The 18,465-nt window shown below is 47.8% G+C and overlaps 1 protein-coding gene across 7 annotated transcripts in view; it reads right to left on the bottom strand.

Annotated features, from left to right (window-relative positions):
• SH3RF2 (SH3 domain containing ring finger 2) overlaps window positions 1-18,465 on the bottom strand; it is a 143,920-nt gene that overhangs the window by 4,559 nt on the left and 120,896 nt on the right. For 5 of the 7 annotated variants that reach the window (XM_045060495.1, XM_019833843.3, XM_045060489.1 and 2 more), the window contains 3 exons: window positions 16,444-16,697; window positions 12,573-12,934; window positions 9,688-10,034 (listed from right to left, as the gene is read on the bottom strand). In XM_045060495.1, coding sequence (XP_044916430.1) covers window positions 9,759-10,034; window positions 12,573-12,934; window positions 16,444-16,697 — 892 coding nt within the window. In that variant the 3' untranslated portion in view covers window positions 9,688-9,758. Of the gene's footprint in view, window positions 1-9,687; window positions 10,035-12,572; window positions 12,935-16,443; window positions 16,698-18,465 lie in introns of those variants that run through there. The other 2 variants (XM_019833842.3, XM_003980943.6) reach the window with 2 other exon arrangements.

Here is an 18,465-nt window from a genome sequence, read left to right as displayed (position 1 = left end):
TTGCCTCTACGCTTGTGGCATCTCACTGAGTTCAACCTTCCTGTGAGGGTCCTTCTTGGCAGGAACAAAGAGGAAGTATCTATTCTTCCATTGTTGGTTCGACGCACATTTGTTGCCACACTGTGTGTCTGGATCCTTCTTAGCCTTCAGTCTCAGCTCCCATGTCACCTCCTTGGAGAAATCTTTCCTGGCCACTCTATCTAATGTAGCTTGTCCCTCTCAGCTGTTCTTTGTTGGATCATTTTGTGTCCTTCATAACACCTGTGCTATGGAAACAGTCCTGTGTATTTAGTTGTTTATCATTCACTCCCCTTCGCGAAGGCAGGGACTTTCCTTGCACCGTTCACTGCCATATCCCAACCGTATGGAACAAAACTGCACATGGTAGGTGCCCATTCAATATTTGTTGGATGGAAATAAATGAATGAGGGGACAGTGATTTCTACTCAGGAGGAAAACATTCTGTGCCTTTAAATGGAGATGGGGCGAGGGCAGGATGCTGGCCTGCAGCCCCTTGGTCATAATGGTGTGTCCAGCAGGAGATTAACTAATCAGCACATACATTTTCTGAATTACAAAGTGTGCCAGGGACATTTCATGTCTGCTAATTGGCACCAAGGAGGAGGGGTTTTTATCGAAATCACAGCCAGCTGGAAGCATGTCCGTGTCAGACCTACTTGAAAATCAGAATGGACATTTCATAAGCCCTGGCCACCTCGTGAACCTGCAGGTCCCCACAGATGCTTCCACCGGCTGTGCTTGGGGTCACAGAGGACCCTACACCTTACACCGTCTCCAGGTGAGGAGGTGAGGTCATGGGGGGCAATCAGAAGAAAAAAGACTGATGAGGGTTATGGCATAAGGTGCACTTAAAGTAACTGTCATATTGCCTCAACCCTGGGCCATTTACCAGCTTACCTAAAAAGTAAAGAGAACAAAAATCCGGGCTTTCTAGTTTTACGAAACCAGCCCCGTGGCTTCCTTACTGTGACCTTAGCCAAGTGATTTACCCTCTGAGCCTCAGCTGTTTGATTGAGTGAACAGAAGATACTAACACTTAGCTCCTGAGCTGTTGTGAGGGCTACGTGAGCCACACACATGTCAATACTAATGACAGCTAACACCACAAGCACTATGTGTCGGGCCCTGTGCTCGTGACTTGTGTCTATTCTCCCATTTGCTCCTCGCCGCACTGCTCAGGGAACGCACCCTTGCCGCCTGCCCTTTATGAGCAAGGGGACTAAAGGCTGGCGAGATTGAGTGACTTGCCCGGAGTGACATAGGGAGGAAACACAGAGCCTAGATTTGAATCCGGGGCACCTAACTTGCTGGGCTCTTAACCGCCCTTGTAAGTCACCCTCTGAGGGGTTAGCTCAGTACCTGGTGTTCAGTACACATGTAATGAATGGCAGCTCATGAGATTCTGTTCTTACACTTAGCATTTCTCCTGCTCTCCTGCTTTCAAGCCTGCAAACTCCTCCAGCAACCACCACTTACAGGGTTCCTTGTGCACGCCAGCATCTGGCCTCCCTGGCTCAGTTGACGTTGCCAGTAACCCACTGAAGTGCTGATGGTTGTTTCCACTCTTCAGGGGTTAGTTATCTTGGTCCCAGATCAGAGAGCCAAGGAGACCGGGACTTGAACACAGGGACTTGGGATTCCAGAGCCCAGATGTTTTCTCTGCACATGACACTCCTCGGTGCTAGCATCTCTCAGAATGTGTTTCTCCTCACTGAAGCTCCCCGACGTCCGAAACCTGCCCTGGTTGCCCCCCTCCCACTTCTGTCTGTACTTTCGAGCCTCGTTTTTTCCTGTACTCTCTGATGTGGGGTTGTGCCTCCATATCCATTTCTCGGTACTCCCTGCCGCTTATTAAACACTTCAGTGTACCCTATACCATGATCAGTGCATGATTTCGTTTAATCCTGCTGAGAACCCCACGAGGTGGAGGTTCTGATCCCCATTTCACAGGCGAGCAAACAGGTTTGGGGAGATGTCATAACTGTCCAACTTTGTTTAGTCATTTGCCAAAGGAAACATAACTGGAAAGGGACAAAGCTGGGATGAAACCCCTTAGGATTTGATTCCAGAACCCATCACCTGAGCTATTCTATGATTTTCCATATCTTGTAAAAGTTCTAGTGGATTGGGAACATAGCTGGTATAGCTACTCCCAAATCCTGGTTGACCAAAGCTTTAAAATCTAGTCCTTTGTTTGAAGTCTCCATGATAAAGAAACCTAGGTTCTCAAAATTGCCAACATGTAAAAACAGCGTACGCTTAAAAAAGAACTCGGCTTATAAATAGAATGTGCAGAATGGGCTATTTGGAAATGTGGTTCTGATATCTGAAACTCCCTTCCAACCTCTGACTGACTGCTCTGTTCCTCGTCATGGAAGCTGGTGCTTCTCTCTCTTGAGCTGTGCCTGACATGTCCTCTTCATGCAGTGAAATTTTTTCCACTTTTTTCTTGACAGAGATGCAAAACATCTCCCCAAGAAACTGGGAGTAGGGAAGGGTCAGGAATCAGGGGCAGGTACAACCCTCTGAAGACCATATTTGAATTTCTCTTTGGCCCCCCCACGTATTTTTGCTGCCTCCTTATTTTTAGATGCAGTCTGCTGAATGCCACTAGCTGTCACCATCCTCTTGGGTGGTCCAGGGAGTCGCTGTTTTCATGGCGGTGGCATCAGGACGGCTCTGACCTCCAGGGCATGTGTGACCTACAGCAATCGAACTCTGACATCACAAATGTCCTTCATCAAGCCGGTCGGTCAAGCTACCATTGATTCTAATAGCATTAACGGAGGACACACAAAATGGCTTTTGCAAATGCCCTTTGCCTTTCTCCCTGGGTCTTGGCTAGCATCCTTTTTGTTCTTACTGGGCCGTAGTTCTTGTCCATCCAGCAGCGACCCTATTTGCATAATTAGCTTGCATCTGTGGGTGTGTATTTACCCCTGAAAGTGATCGCCTTTGAACTTTGGATGAATACCAGCATGGAGTGCTGGAAGATGTTCTTGCTTTGGAGCCCTCTTGTTCCCACAGAGCAGGTGAAAGTGGAAGATCATTGTGGAGGTCATTCCCCCATCTTCAGGGTCTCTGCTTGTGCCATTTAGAGTGAGGGCAGGCAAAACCAGAAATAAACTCATGAAGAGGGAGGGGTCTAGTGGATGAAAATGATTATCGTGTTTTGACGTCAACGATGCAGAACCACATTGTAAGCTTCGGTTCTTTTTAAAGTTGTTTGGCTGTATCTGGCTGCCCTTGTAGCAGGGATACGTTTGCTTCTTGGATATTCTGTTCAGAACACCCTCAGTTACCTTCCTTCCCACCCCTGCTTCTTGATGGCAAGACCCTTACAGTTTTTCTCTTGGAGGGCCTGGCCCTCTGAGTTAAGCTATCCCCTGACCCTGACCGGCCCTATCCTCATCCCCATTTTTCAGAAGCACATGCTCATTTGTCCATCCTCTCCAGTCTCATCCATGTTGTGTGCTACTGGTTGCCACTGAATAAGAGGGACGAGGTGATTTAAGATTCAGGTTTGGGATTAGAGTGCTGGGTTCCAGTCCTTTTTGCCTTAGACGGGTCATTTGACCTCTGAGCCTTAATGGTAATCTCTAAGATGGGATAATGCAACAACTCCCCTCATAGGGTTGGATGGAATTACATGGTATAAAGCATGTAAAGTTCTTGATACATAGTAGGTGCTCAGTAAATGGTGACAATTATTGCTGAATGGAAAGTCATAGACACTTTTTTTTTTTTTTTTTTTTTTTGGTCTCCCTCTTCTCCTAAACTAATTATGCAACCTTGCAGCATTGAAACATTCTGAGTCTCAGTTTCTTGATCTGTAGTCAGGGGACAAAAATAGCTTTTCCCTGTAGACTTCACAAAGTGGTTGTGAGGGTTTTTCAGCAGCAGCAGCAGGAGCAGCCAGATCTGTTTTAGTATCAGACTCTGAGGACCTGCTTCTGGTTTCTGCAGGTGGCTCCCCAGAGGCGCCAGGCAGGGCCCGGAGGAGAGCTGCCTGGAAAGTCCTGAACTCAAACCATTTGGCCACAGCCACAACCCATATTTTCTCTATTCGGGTGCAGCAAGGTCTCTCTGTAAACAGCTGTACTGGGAACAGTTCTTATAAAAATCCCTCTTAACTAGAACTTCTTAAAACCTGACATGCTGTACATCAAAATCTCAATTCCCAGCCATGACCCAAAGCCTTAGAATCCTAGTGACAGAAGCCAGATGGGAGTTCAAATATTCAGCAGGGTATCTGTGGCCTCAGGTTGTAATAACCGCTATGACTAGTGTTTACTGAGCAGATCTATGAGCGGCACTGAAAATTCCATATGGTACACGTGTGGAAAGCTCCCAAAGGAATGATGAGCTCCGAGTTCAGGATAGTGGTTGTGATAGAAGTGGGGAGGAGGGGAAGAAGGAGTGAGGTTAGATGAAGCACACAGCAGGCTTCAATGGGATTGATAATGATTTTTTTTTTTTTTTACAAAAGTTGATGGTAGGTATATGGTTATCTGTTTTATGATCAGTCATATATATGTACGTGTGTGTGTGTATGAGAGACACACACACATACCATTTAATTAATAAAGGGAGAAGGCAGAAAGGAGTCCTCAAACCCAGTAAAATTAATAAGAAACAGCACTCTGTGAGGCCCACATATATTTTCTCTCTCTTTTGAACCCCTGAATCCCCACTGTGTTTCACAGAGCCTGACTCAGAGTGAGTAGTGGATGATTGTTACTGAATGAGTGTACAGGTGAATCTGCAGCGCTCCCCCTCCTGCCCCCCCCCCCCACCCTTGTCACCTTTGGTCCCACCTCTGCTGCGTTTTATTTGTCAAAGTGGAGGTCAGTAAGCAGAAGGGCTTCCTGAGAACATTTTGTTTCTGCTCTGGTCTAGGACACAATACTATGGCCTGGCAAACAGATGGCTTGCTCATTTAACATTGTTCTATTTCAAGCAGAATGTCCTTGTAAGATTTATTCTCAGGGACACCAACCCGCTGGAAAGGATCTTTGGAGTTAACTCCTCTGATTTGGTCTTGCCTGCCAGATGCATTCCCCCAGTGACTGTCATTCATGGTCACCTGAGAGGTTGCTGGAAGTGCTAACACTCCCTTCTCTTCGCCAAAGGCACAACTGGGGTCTTGACTCTCAAGACAAAATAAGAGAAGCACCGTGGCAGCAGCTGCCAGCCCTGGGATAGCCTAGCTTGCTCAGCACTTGCTCCCAGTGGGGAGACTTGATAGGATGCCGCTCCCCTGCCTGCCACAGCTGTTTACTTCCTGGGAAGGGAGTCCAGGGGCTGTGAGGCTGGTCTGTATGGGCAGAGGTGAGCGAGCAGATGAGGATCATGTCTGCTCATCGTACTGAAACAAATGACTTCCCTGACTGCCTGGTTGATGCCAGAGGAGCTGGGAAGCTAACGAGCATTGCTTGTACCTATGAAGATGTTTGCCGAAAAAGGTAGAGCGGTGAGCAAGGAACTGCCCGCCCTCTAAGTCTGCGCCTTTCCTAAGCCAACGGCCTTGATGGAAGTGATTGTCAGGGAGCTGGACAGTGGCTAGGATTTGGGGGGGAAGAGTGCTCCCGATATCTGAGGGACCTCTCTGGGCCATGTTCTTTCTGTATAACAGGGTAACAGTGGAGATACATAACAACCAGTATGGTGTAGTCACTAGCCAATGAGAATGAAAAAGGCCTTTATTGCTGAAGGTCTTAGCTGCACCTGGCCTGAGCCCTTTAGTGGTTGGACGATGGGGAAAATGGCGAGAAAGGGCAGGAGTGGGGAGAGGCCTTGGGGAGCTCAGGGCCCCTGTTCACCTGTCACTATAGGCAGAGTTCAATATATTAGCCACCAGTGTGGCCACATTCCCGTCTGACTATATGGTATGAGGAAGGTGGATTTGATTCTTATACATCAGAATCACCTGGGGAGTACGTTGAAAACACAGGTGTCTAGTCCCTGCCTCAAAACTGTTGAGCCCTGTCAGGCCATGAGACCTGAGTGCCCGAGTCAGCTGATCTCTAAGGGTCCAGCTCTAATGATCAGTGTATCACTGAAGATTCTGAAGTGAAGTCCAGCTCACTCTAGGACTCTAGGAGAACACACCTCGTTCAAGTGTAGGTCATGTGAGTGAGTGAAGCAGGCTGTTGGGATTGGGACAAATTGAAGAGTCCATGTCTGTCTAACTACAGCTCAACCCTGACCCAGCACCCCTGGATCGCTGCTGCTCTGGAACGCTGGCCTGACACAGACAGACCATGTATTGAGTCAGTGCTGAAGCTCACCAACCCACAGGTGGGGCACTGTTTTAAACTCTTCCTGCTCCAAAAGCCCTGTCTGTGGAGGGTGGAGGGTAGAGGAGGTGTCACTGGTCCCACATAAGAAAGGAAAGGAGACAAGATCTAGGTGAGGGTCCTGATGCCGCTTAAGGAGACCATTTCCTCAAGTGTGGCCCTGAGAGTCTGTCCTCAGCTGCTTGTGCCCCTCCATCACCTCTCAGATGTCCCCCGACCCCGTCCTCCCCAGTCAGAGCCTACCCTCAGCAGCTTTCCTAGCACTGAGATTCGAGCTTCTTAAGAGGTGAGGGGGCACTTTCCTAGCCACTCTGAGCCTTAGCTGAGGGGTGGAGCTCGCACAGGATGGGATGCTTGATGTGAAGTGCTTGTTTCTACCTAGGATCCCTGGAATGTTCCACAAAGAAATGGATTCCTCTAAGAGAACTTGGCTTGATTAACACATTTAAATCCAGATGTCAATGCTTCTATCTCTGCTTGGGATGCCATTCTCCCCACACTTTTTTCTGACTCCTATATGTCCTTCAGGACTTAGTCTAGTCTATGTTCTGACCTCCATGATGGGGCTACACTGGTTTCCTCCTAGCACCTTCACCCTGGCCATGCCCTTGCTTTAGATTTTCTCACCTGGAATTTCAGGGGCCCGCTCCCTTAAAAACATCCAAGTTTGACATGTGTGGGGTGTGCACGGCGTCACTTTATAATATTATGTCAGTTAATCCTTACAATAGCCCAATGAGTTTGGCACTATTATCATTCATAGGTAGGAAAACACGGCTCAGAGAGATTAAGTAACTTGCCCAACATTACATGGCTAGTAAGTGGTAATTGGGAATTGGATCTGAAATTATTCTTTGTGTAGCAGAGACTACATTTGTAACCACTGTACTATGTCATGTCCCTGCAGCCTGAAGTCAGTGACCTGAGGCCAAGGATGGTCTCTTAGTTCATAAATCATAGTCCCACGTTGGGCTTTGAAATCATAGACTTTGAACTCAAGGGTGTGGGCAGCTGTCAGAATCACTCTGCTATAATCTGTGGTTACCCTTTAAGCCTTGGTTTCCTTGGCTCTGCACTGGGACACTTACAGTTGCCTTATAAGGTTACAACAGACATTCTAGGAGAGGATGTATCTGTTATTCTCACTGCAGTGCCCTGCTCACAGGAAATGTCTGAAACACATTGGTGGAATAAATGATTGGAGGTGCCAGTGGGTTCACCTTTTACTTGGAAATGACACTCTCCTGCTCCTTTCGAATTCTCATATAACCCTACAGACACGGGGTTTAGTTTGGGAGGGAGGAAGTGGGATGTTGGGTATTGGTGAAGAGCCTGGATGGAATGGGGGTATCAAACTTTTGGAGTTGTTCACATTTCTCAGAAAGGCAACCCTCTACAGAGAGCGCACAATTGGAAGAATATTCTTTTTCATTTGGAAGTCAAGGATCGTGTCTCCACTACTCCTGTACAACCCGCTTGTCAGCCACAACAGTTAAAAATTAACTGGATCCATTGTTACTGAGGCACAGAATAAATACTTAATTGGCTGGTTATCTCATGTACCTGCCACCCTGGTAGTGGAGCAGCTTGCTAAACTCATCGCTAAACTCATTGAGGGTGTTCTTTTGAATAGAGAAGCAGCTTAGGTACTTAAATTTTGACAAATAACAGGATGCCTCCCTGTCCTTGTGACCTTCTCCCAATTCTCCATGTGGATTATTTTTCAGCTCAGTGAGGTAAGAGTCGTTAGTGTTGCTTCTGCAAAGTAGGCAAGGGTCACATCTCAAAGAAACACTAGAATGTGTCACCAGGTTGGCTCTACCAACTCCATAGGTGTGACATATGTGCAGTGTCCTTGGCAGGATTATGGTTTTGTTTTTGCTTTATTAATATCTGCAAAAGTATGTGGACAATTCAGTTGGCTCTGTGTGTGTGTGTGTGTGTGTGTGTGTGTGTGTGTGTGTGTTGGGGGGGGAGTTATGTAAAAGATAAATGTTTTTAATCCCAGGATTTCAAGAACTGTCCAGGGAAAAGGTCTCATTAGACCAGCCTTGTTTTTTTTTAACGACACCCAGCCTTAGTGGCAAATGGCATTTATGTACTAAGGTGCCCACATTGATGGGCAAGTAATAAATGTTAAATCACAACAGTTAAGTCTAATGAGAATTAATGGGTTGTCTTACAACATTGCCTCAGCTCTCTGGGGTGCCCCCTCAGCCCTGTTTGTAAGGCTTTCGCTTCAGTCCCGTCTCAATGCGGTCATCTGCTTTTGCAGACTCCACCCTTCTGTTCCCAGTTGTCATGAGTGTCAAAGCCGCTCCTCCCCTTTTCCCTTCTTCCCTGACAGATCCACCCAATCTATTCTTCCTCTGTTCTATTCACCACCCCCACCTTTTCTCTGACTGCTTTTGTTTGTGCCTCACCCTTTCCTCCTCTGTTCCCCCTTTCCTCTCCCACCTTCTCTGCTGGGTCCCTTTGACAGCAGCTGTTCTCTGGGGAATGTCTCCACTCCAGCTTTGGACTGGCATCTCCTCACTGACCCTGCTGCCTTATTCCACAACCCAGTGAAACAGCTAGTCTGCCCCAAACAAATCGGGAACAAATCGGAGAAGGTAAAGAATGTTGTCATGCAAATGGAATATATATCTAAACTCAAGCCCCTTACGGAGTTCTTTTTAAGCATGCCGTGTTTTCTTGGGGAAGTCAGGCTGGAGCCAGGAAGAATGAACTATCCATAATTCCACACAGGACTCTACCCCCAGCTCTGTGCTTCCTGCTTTATGTGTCGTGTAGGATTATACGTAGGGAAACAGATCGAGAGGCTTAAATTGTGATCGATCATCACTTTCTCTCTGACCTTCTTGTTTGGACCAAATCCACTAAGCTGACTCCCTTTGGTTTTAGAGGGTTCTCAGAAGATCAGAGTATCCACCACACATCCTTCCCCCAATTTTCCCTTGGCAGCCAGGATGATGACTCTGTGGAGGGAACAACGTATGGCAGCCACTAGCGGTCAGCGTACAGGCCGCAAAGATGGCAGAAGCTGTCCTAATGCTCGTTGAGAACATGGTGATGAGGTCAAAGAAGCAATGCCAACATTCCCACCATTGTGAAGCCCCTGGCTGAAGCCCCTTTGAGAGTGCCATAGAAATGCTACACGGAACACAAGGGATGAGGGAACAGGGTGGGCAAGACTGTCTTCCACTCCTTGGTCTGAGTAGCGGCCTTGCTGCATCAAAGCATTATGTGTAGAAGGCCATGCACTCTATCTTCCCACCCAGGGCAGGAACCCTGCTCCCGGTCTTTCCTCTCCCACCTGCTGGCGGAACAAGGACCCGAGCTCAAGAACCTAAAGAATGTCAGGATGTCACCAGTGGAGGCAGACTGTATTTAAATGCAATTCACCTCTTTGGGGTCTGGGAAAAGCCACCCGTAGATTCATTTGCTGGGAAACACGGTCTGTGTCGCCGAAGCAGTGGACACTGGGGTGGTGGTCTTGCCCAAAGTCGACTTCCTCCGGAGGTCTGTCTGCTGTCCTGAATGGCAGCCGCTTCGGTGGGCGAATAGGACGGTCATCTCTGGGCCTGAGGGGGCGGCTTCGGGCTGGGACCCCTTGGGGATGGCAGGCTGTTCAGGCTTTCCTGACGTGGGGTGGGAGGTGTACTGTTTGGCCGGAGGAGGGCTGTAATTCTGAAATCGCACAGTTTTGACTTGCTGCAAGAGAAAGGAGAGCACGGGGGCCCAGGTGAGGCAGGAGCTGGGAGGTTTTCCCTGGGACTTGAGTCCTGCTGCTTCTCCACACATGTCCCTACTTAAAACACCTCATTTCTGTGTTCCCTCACAAACGCCTGTGTCTACTCTGAGGGTCTCGGATGCACTGCGCTGTTAGGTGCTGCGGACCCAAGAGGGAACAAGACTGCCCTGACAGGCAGTGGTGACACATGCAGAAGCCTCTAGGGGTGCGCAGTGGCCTATCTAGCAGCAGTGGGGCATCTGGGGAAGGCCTCCGAGAGCCACAGCTATTTAAATTGAGAACTGAAGAACGATTAGAAATTACCTAGAAGAAATGGGAGAGGCAGTCACTTGAGAAAAGGGCTGAGGCAAGAGGTTATGGCTCCTTCCAGAAAGTACAAGAGGTTCACCTTCTCTCTCTCCACACCACCTGCCCTTCAGGCCTATCTCCAGGCCCACCTCTTCCTTGAGGCCCCCCCACGTGCTGACTCCCAAATCAAAAGTCTCATGATGGCCTTATATCCTCAGAGCAGAGGTTGCAAAGTGGACTCCTGCTGTTTGAATTTAGTCTGCAGCATGTTTGAGCGTCTGATTTAGTTGCCAACACATAAAATTGGGAGATTGCATATAAAAATTAGAATTTCATATGTCTCTTAAAAAATCAAAGCTGGTACATTGAGGCCTGTGCCCCATTCTGGCAATAGCTGTCTGGAGCTGATGAGCAGGACTCCTTCATATGGGAGGCATGGTCTCCTGTCGCCCAAGCCCCTTCTCTCCCTCCCTCACTCCCTTTTATTTTATTTTTTTAATTTTTAAAGATTTTTTCCTCCCTCTTTCTTTCACCTCTCCTTGTCTCTTATATAGCTACCTTGTACCAACAGATACTTGTTTAGCGCAGCCCTGATTTAGGGCTTAATAGTGTTCTGTGCTACTGCTTAGAAATTTCTTTTTCTTTCTCTCTTCCTTCCTTCCTTCCTTCCTTCCTTCCTTCCTTCCTTCCTTCCTTCCTTCCTTCCTTCCTCTTCTTCCTTCCTTCCTTCCTTCCTTCCTTCCTTCCTTCCTTCCTTCCTTCCTTCCTTCCTCTTTCTTTCTTTCTTTCTTTCTTTCTTTCTTTCTTCCTTTCTTTCCTTTCTTTCCTTTCTTTCCTTTCTTTCCTTTCTTTCTTTTCTATGACATTGGATCCTAGTGTCCCCCACTGAAAATCCAAGTTTCTTCATACTTTTGACCCTCACCACATCTCACAGAGGTCTGGGCACTTCTTAAATGCTGACAATGTGAGGGCTGTGTCTAACAGCTTGGGGTAAAAGGCAACTGGGGCCTAGAAAACTCTGAATTATTTGAATGCTAAAATCCAGAAAAAGAACTCCCAACATTGATATCAGTCAACACTTTTTTCCCAAATGCTTTTCCTTACAAGCTTACAGCTTAGTGTTAAGAACATGAGTTTTTATACCAGATCTGGATTCTACTCCAGACACTCACATGTGTCAGCTGTGTGTCTTTTGGTAAAGCACTTTAACTCCTCAAGCCTCCTTGCCTCATTTTAAAACGAGGACGACAATAATAATATCTACTAGAGGGGGTTGTTGAGAATTAAAATAACCACTTCAGAGGGTTATTGTTAGGATTAAATGAGATAAGGCATGCACAGTAGTCAGCACGGTGCCTGCCAAGTTGTTAGCATTCAGTAAATGCTTAGCAAAGAGGAGGAGACCACATCATCTTTCCTTTTGGCCTGGAATGGGTCATGGTGGGGCTGGTGGTGGAGGTGATGGTCAGTAAACTAAAAGATAACAGTCACCTAATTTCCTTAATGTCACCTCCTCTGTCTCGCTGTTCCTCCTGCCTTAAAAGGATATTATTGAGAACATAAAACTTTTATAAAAACCCATGGCTTCTAGTGGGAAAAGCCCTGCACTAGAAGTTAAAAGATCTGAACTCTGCCACAGAGGTTACAGTAAAAGTTAGTTGTTGGAATCATTATAATTTGGTGTGACTTTGATAAATCCCTTAAATTTCTCCTGTGTCTCAGTGGCCTCTTCTATATCATGAACGCTTATGATCAAGCCCCGTTGAAGTACTTTACACGTCTCATCTCGTTTCACCTCCGCATCAGTCCTAGGAGGCTGTTCCCGTTCGTACTGCTATTTTACAGATGAAGCAAAAAGAGTCTAAGAAAGGTGAAGTGTTTTGGCTAAGACACCAGACAGCAAGCAGCTGATCTGGAATTCAAATCAAGAGAAGGCTGATGACAAAGCCACATTTTTTCCAACTTACCTCTGGGCCTCGAAAGACACACGTATGAAATGTTCAGGAGGCATGAAGGAGAATACAGTAACACATCTGCAGAGGTTGTCAGTGGCCTGAGGGGTGTGTGGGGGGACACTGTGTGTGAGGATTCTTTTGAGGCAATTTTGATACCTCGTCCAGGTAAAACAAACCTTGGGAGCTGGGACGCTGTGCCAAGTTAGGGATATAAAGACTCCATACGCCCCACCCCTCATGTCACCTCACTCCTACCTTTTCGCTGCCATTTCTGGAGTTTTCTGGTTTCACTAGGATGGATGGTGGGGCGGATGCAGGTGGTTTAGGTAGAGGCTCGCTCTTGACAGGGATTTCCTTGCCTTCCATGATGAGGGAACTGGCGGCTGAGCGGGTCCTGGTGTCACCGCCTCTGCTGACACACGTGAGGGCAGGCTCCCCGGTGGGAGTGGGCTGCGGTCCCAGTTCCGCCGCCACCACCGTGGAGGGGGCAGGGGGGACCCCCTGCGGCTGGTAGAACGGGAACTGCTGAGGCCGTACCACCATGGTGGGGCTGCGTCTGAGGGAGCCCACCACCAGGGCGGGGATCCCTGACTGGACGGGCCTCTGCAGGGATCCATCTGAGGAATTACAGGACACAGATATCAGCACCGGGGGCTGCTGACAGTGGCTCCGCTTGGTCTTGTGTGGGCCGTGTGTCCTGATAGCCCAGAATAGTTAAGTACTTTCCCCATTTGAGTGTGCTCACATTCTCGCAGGGTCTTTCAAAGGTGACCTTATTCTTTTTTTAGTGCTGTTTGCTGATGCTGGCAGGAAATAACTGGCTAGCTGAATGTTTGGCGGGGGGCGGGGGCGGGTGTAGTGTCAGAAGGTGTACTACTTCCATTTGCCTCCTCTCTCTCTCTCTCTCTCTCTCTCTCTCTCTCTCTCTCTCTCACACACACACACACACACACACACACACACACACACACACACACCTACTCTCTCACTTCGGGGCCTATAAGTTGTAAAGTGAAGAACACAAACCTGAGGAGACAGCTTCACAGTGAGAAGCAAACAGACGCGTGCAAACCAAAGAGGAAACAAAACAAAAGAAAGAGATGGAAGGAATTGAAAACACAAGAGTCAGTCAACTGGGAGGGATGAGAGGGTGGGAAAGAGGGAAGCAGAGAGGGCAGGAGGGGGCTCTGACCAGCTACTTGAAGACTATTCTAACAGGAGCGGTAGGCATAGGGTGGCGGGATTGCCCTTGCTGGGGGCGGAAGGGCAAATGGAATTAAGGGAGAGAGTGTGCAGGCAAACGTGACACCACACGGAAGCAAATTTGGAAAGATTGTTCCAGAGTGAGGGCTGTGCATGGATGAGCTTTGCAAAGTCCCATGACAGAGGTTCTGGAATCAGACTTCCTCTCAGGGAGCCTGGCACAGGTCAGCCACATTCCTTCTCTGCATCTCAGCCCCTCATGTGTAAACCCAGCACTTGGCAGGGCTGCTGGGAGGCCGACATTTTACGATGTGTGCAAAGTGTTAGGACAGTGCCTGGAACATAATAAATGCCCTGTGTTTCTAACTCTCACTGTTTTTGGGTAAAGGACAACAAATCCGAAAAATACAAGGTCCAGGACTATGGTTTTATCCCTTCCTTGGGCTTTTTTTGTTTGTTTTGTTCTGTTTTTGTTGTTAACGGAGATGATCTTCCCTCAGTAAAAGGAAGCCATTCCTCCCCCTCTAATTCTCTGGAAGACAGGACATACGTTGTTTTCATCTCTCGGGCACGTGTCCTGTACGTGAAAGGGACTTCAGTGCACTCTGTGGGGAGACAGGAGGCACACCCCTGGGAAGCACCTCAGTCCACTTCTCCGTAAGGGTCTCCCAGCATTTAGGGAGCATCAGTGACGTCCGGTCAGAGTTGTTAGTCCTTTGTGATAGCCTCTGGACACGTGTGTGAATCACAGACATTTGTGTCCAGCACAGAGGGCCTGAGCCAACACCATGTTCTGTGTCACGCCTCGTCTTCAAGCCAGATGTGAACATGAAAAGCAGAAGGCTCACTAAACGCAGTCGGTGTTCTCAGCTGCCGTGAGCAAGCCAGCCGCCATTTACACAAGTCTGCCCTTTCAATGTAGACATTTATTTTTCCACTGACAGCCCTATGGGGTGCACAGTCAATTCTCCTGTCATGTGTCTTTGCTGTGGTGAGATTGATAGCTGGACCAGCCTCACCTTGGGGAAAAGGGAGAGAGAAAGCCTCCGGGACTTGAGAAAGTCAAAGCAGCGCTGTGCAGGCCTGTCCTTAGGCTCCTGGAAACGTGTGAAAAATCGGTTTTGTGCCTCATCTGTTGATCTTGTCAGTTCTTATTACCAAGAGATTTAATGCTTTCTTATTTACACGTGCATCCAGTGCAGTCACAACTCCAAGTCCAGCAAGATCTTTGCAAAGGTAGAGGCAGTGTGTGAAAGGAAATGTGAGTGGTTGCCAATGGGGTACAGGCCTCAGCACTCATAAGTGGTGTGGACTGAGTGTGAACGTTTCAACACTGAGTCACTCACACACTGGATGGGCCACAGAGGACCTGCTTAGTTGTAGTAGCAATGATAGTACTGATAAAATGATCACTCTATAAAAACAGCTATTATTTCTTGAGCCTTATTATGTGCCAGGCATGGTGCCATCAGTCTTACATGGATTCTTTTATTAAATTCACACAATACCCTGACTTTAATGTTTGTTTGTTTATTTTGAGAGACACAGAGAGACAGACAGACAGACAGGCAGAGTGTGAGTAGGGGAGAGGCAGGGAGAGAGGGGGAGAGCGGATCCTAAGTAGCCTCCATACTGCCAGCGTAGAGCCCAAAGCAGAGGCTCGATCTCACAACTGTGAGATCGTGACCTGAGCTGAAGTCAATAGCTGGATGGTTAACTGACTGAGCCACCCAGGAGCCCAGGCAGGTATTATTTTTATTTCCATTTTACAAATGAGGAAACTGGAGGCTGATGAGGTCTAGTCGCTTGCCCCAGGCTTCTGTGGTGGGATTATTTAGGAGGCGTTTGCGTGTGGGCAGGGAGAAGGAGGTAGAAGGTCAGCAGGGAGGAGGGAGGAGGGGCAGCTGGGTAGAGGCAACACAGTGGGAGGTCAAGTACATGGTGGTGGGGCAGGTGGTCAGGTGAGAGCCCCGGGAGAGGGCAGGACTAAGATACCTATTTTAATTTTCTTGGGACCTTTTCCTGTGTGGCATACTGACCCACATGTTACCCTCTTGCTTTGAGTGGTCATACTGCATTTTCATATTTAATCATTTTTTAAGATAGACTGTGGAGCCCAGTTTAAATGAGAAAATGTAGAATAAATCAAATTTACTTGGCTTGGCTCGTGGTCTTCTAGAGAGGTATGCAAATATAGAACCTTCGTGTTTTGTAGAACAATGGGTTCCAGACGCTTTTTAAAGTGCCTGAAAATGAGGTCTTATGTAGTGGTTCAATATTTTAGGGGATGAAAGCATTGCCACGTGAGCAGTGTGGATGTTACACAGGTAAAATAACAGCAAGCTGCAGAACAGTGCATGTGGTGGGTATGATTACGAGATACTATGTATATACACAGAAGAGCACTAGGCACAGGGGTTATGGATATGAAGGAGACTTCCTTTTGTACAATAAAAATGCTTTTAACCTCATGTATATATTAGTCAAATAACAAAGCAAGATTTGGGACTCTCAGCATTGACTCTTCAACCCTCTTTACCCCCCTCCCCCACCTACCTCCCCGATATTTCCCACGTTTCCCTTTTAGCACCCCTGCGGGGTTCCCTGGAGCAGAGAAGCCCTGATCCAGCAAGTACTTTGCTCGTTCTGTCTTAACTACAGCCAGCATCCACCTTGGCTGTGTTCTAATTATATGCTGGCACTCCGGGCTGCTACCATCCCCACCATTCAGTATACGTGTGTGGAGTGACCAAGGGCAGTGACCTTAAGTCGGTCTGGCTTCATCCAATAAGACCAGTCACTATTTGGGAATTAAAAGCACTCTTTACAGAGGCTTGTTTTAAAGCCAGTATCCTCCTTTTGCAAAATGTACTCTGTCTACCCCAGAGCCAGATCCCCCCATCACTTAGCTGTAGGCACGTACCTCTCTGCCACCACTTACTCTTTCTCATGCTGCTCCTCCCGGATCTCCGAAGAGAGCCCTGTCCTAAAGTCCCCGGGCTGGTTGTGCTCCTCACGGGGTTGACTATGGCGGTGGGCACAAAGACGGACTTGAAGGGACGGTTCTGCCGGGGATCACCTTCTGAAATGCTGCCTTGGGAGGACACAGAGGAGTTGGATAACGTCCATGTGGCGTAGAGACCAGGACTCCGAGAATCTGGAAAACTAGATGTCTTTCTGGTTGTTGCAAGCGTTTTAAAGAGAAGAAATAAAGAAAACGCTCAGTTATGAGTCCTATTTTAAAAAGCTCTCAACCATATACTGAATGTGGTCTCTCTTCACCCCCTTCCTATCATATATGCTCCCTTTATTAACCACACAGGCATGATCATGTGGGTCTCACGATTTACAGCTGGGCAACTGTGCAGGTGTGCAGAGGGCAGGGAGAGGGGCTCATACTGAGGCCCCATTGGAACGAGAACACTTGACTTAGGTCATCTTTCATTCCAGCTCTAATCACTCCAAACCCCAAGAGTTTGGAGCACAAGGTCTTGTACATGTTCAACTCGTTTTGTGGTTCTGATTTCCTATTCATTCTGTGACTTTCCCCTTTGGTTCTAAACTCAGGGAAGGCAGAGATATTTTATGCCTTATTTTATATCCTTTGTGTTCTGCATCTATTGCTTATCAAAAAATGTTTGTTGAATGATTTCCATGATGCTTTCAGCACTGATGCCAGTCGTTTGGGCTAACACATGTTGAGCACTTACTGTATGCTGGGCATTGGGCAGTTCTTTGCCCCCATTATCTTGTGGGTTCTTCACAACAGCCTTCTGAGGTACGTACTATTGGTGCTACTATTTTTGTTTTAATTTTTTTTCAACGTTTATTTATTTTTGGGACAGAGAGAGACAGAGCACGAACGGGGGAGGGGCAGGGAGAGAGGGAGACACAGAATCGGAAACAGGCTCCAGGCTCCGAGCCATCAGTCCAGAGCCTGACGCGGGGCTCGAACTCACGGACCGCGAGATCGTGACCTGGCTGAAGTCGGATGCTTAACCGACTGCGCCACCCAGGCGCCCCAATTTTTAAAAATGTTTTTATTTATTTTTGAGAGAGACAGACAGACACTGAGTGTGAGCAGGGGAGGGGCAGAGAGAGAGGGAGACACAGAATCTGAAGCAGGCTCCAGGCTTTGAGCTGTCAGTACAGAGCCTGATGCAGGGCTCAAACTCAGGAACCACGAGATCATGACCTGAGCCGAAGTTGGACGCTCAACCAACTGAGCCACCCAGGCACCCCAAGTGCCACTATTTTATGGATAAGAAAATAGAGGCTTACAGTTACTTGGCCAAGCAGCTACAAGACCTGAGATTTGAACCCAGGTCCAGGCTGGCCCTCTCCTCTACCACTGAAAAGATCACCGTCTTACCACTGAGCACACTCCCTCCTGGCTAGGGAGAGTGTTCATCATTTAGGTAGCAAGGTAAGCCCTGAATCCTGCTTGAAAGAAACAAACTGAAGCAGTGGGGAGGCCCTACACATGCCTTTGGAAGACCCTCCCTTTTCAGCCTTGGGTTCTGACTTTTAAGACTAGTATTAAATTTTTATAAAACACCAATCTCCAGTCACTCGCTTCCAGATTGCTACTCCCTGAACCCTATGGGGAATGGCTGCCATTTTACATGCCCTTCTTGCCCTTTTACCAATCCTACCCCAAAATCACAGCCCCGATTGAGCAGTCCATCGATCAGCTTGTCACTCAGATGAGGAAATAACCTCCCTGGGAAAAACCAACTCAACCAAGACCCTGGCTCAGAGATGCCCTCCCTGATGGCCTTCCCATTAATGCCTACAGTCATTTCCCTTTATTTCTTCTCCTCCTTTTCTCTCCTTCTTTGGCTGAAAAAAGTGATACGGAGCTTAACAACGAGCCAGCCAGTGGTACAAAGATAGGTAAGGCGTTATTTAACGTGACCAACTCTGCCCAAGAAGCATATGCAGC

This window comes from Felis catus, chromosome A1, assembly GCF_018350175.1.
Source record: "Felis catus isolate Fca126 chromosome A1, F.catus_Fca126_mat1.0, whole genome shotgun sequence".
Classification (NCBI taxonomy): Eukaryota; Metazoa; Chordata; class Mammalia; order Carnivora; family Felidae; genus Felis; species Felis catus.
The sequence above is the reverse complement of the archived record's forward strand: the minus strand, read 5'-3'. Positions and strand labels throughout refer to the sequence as shown.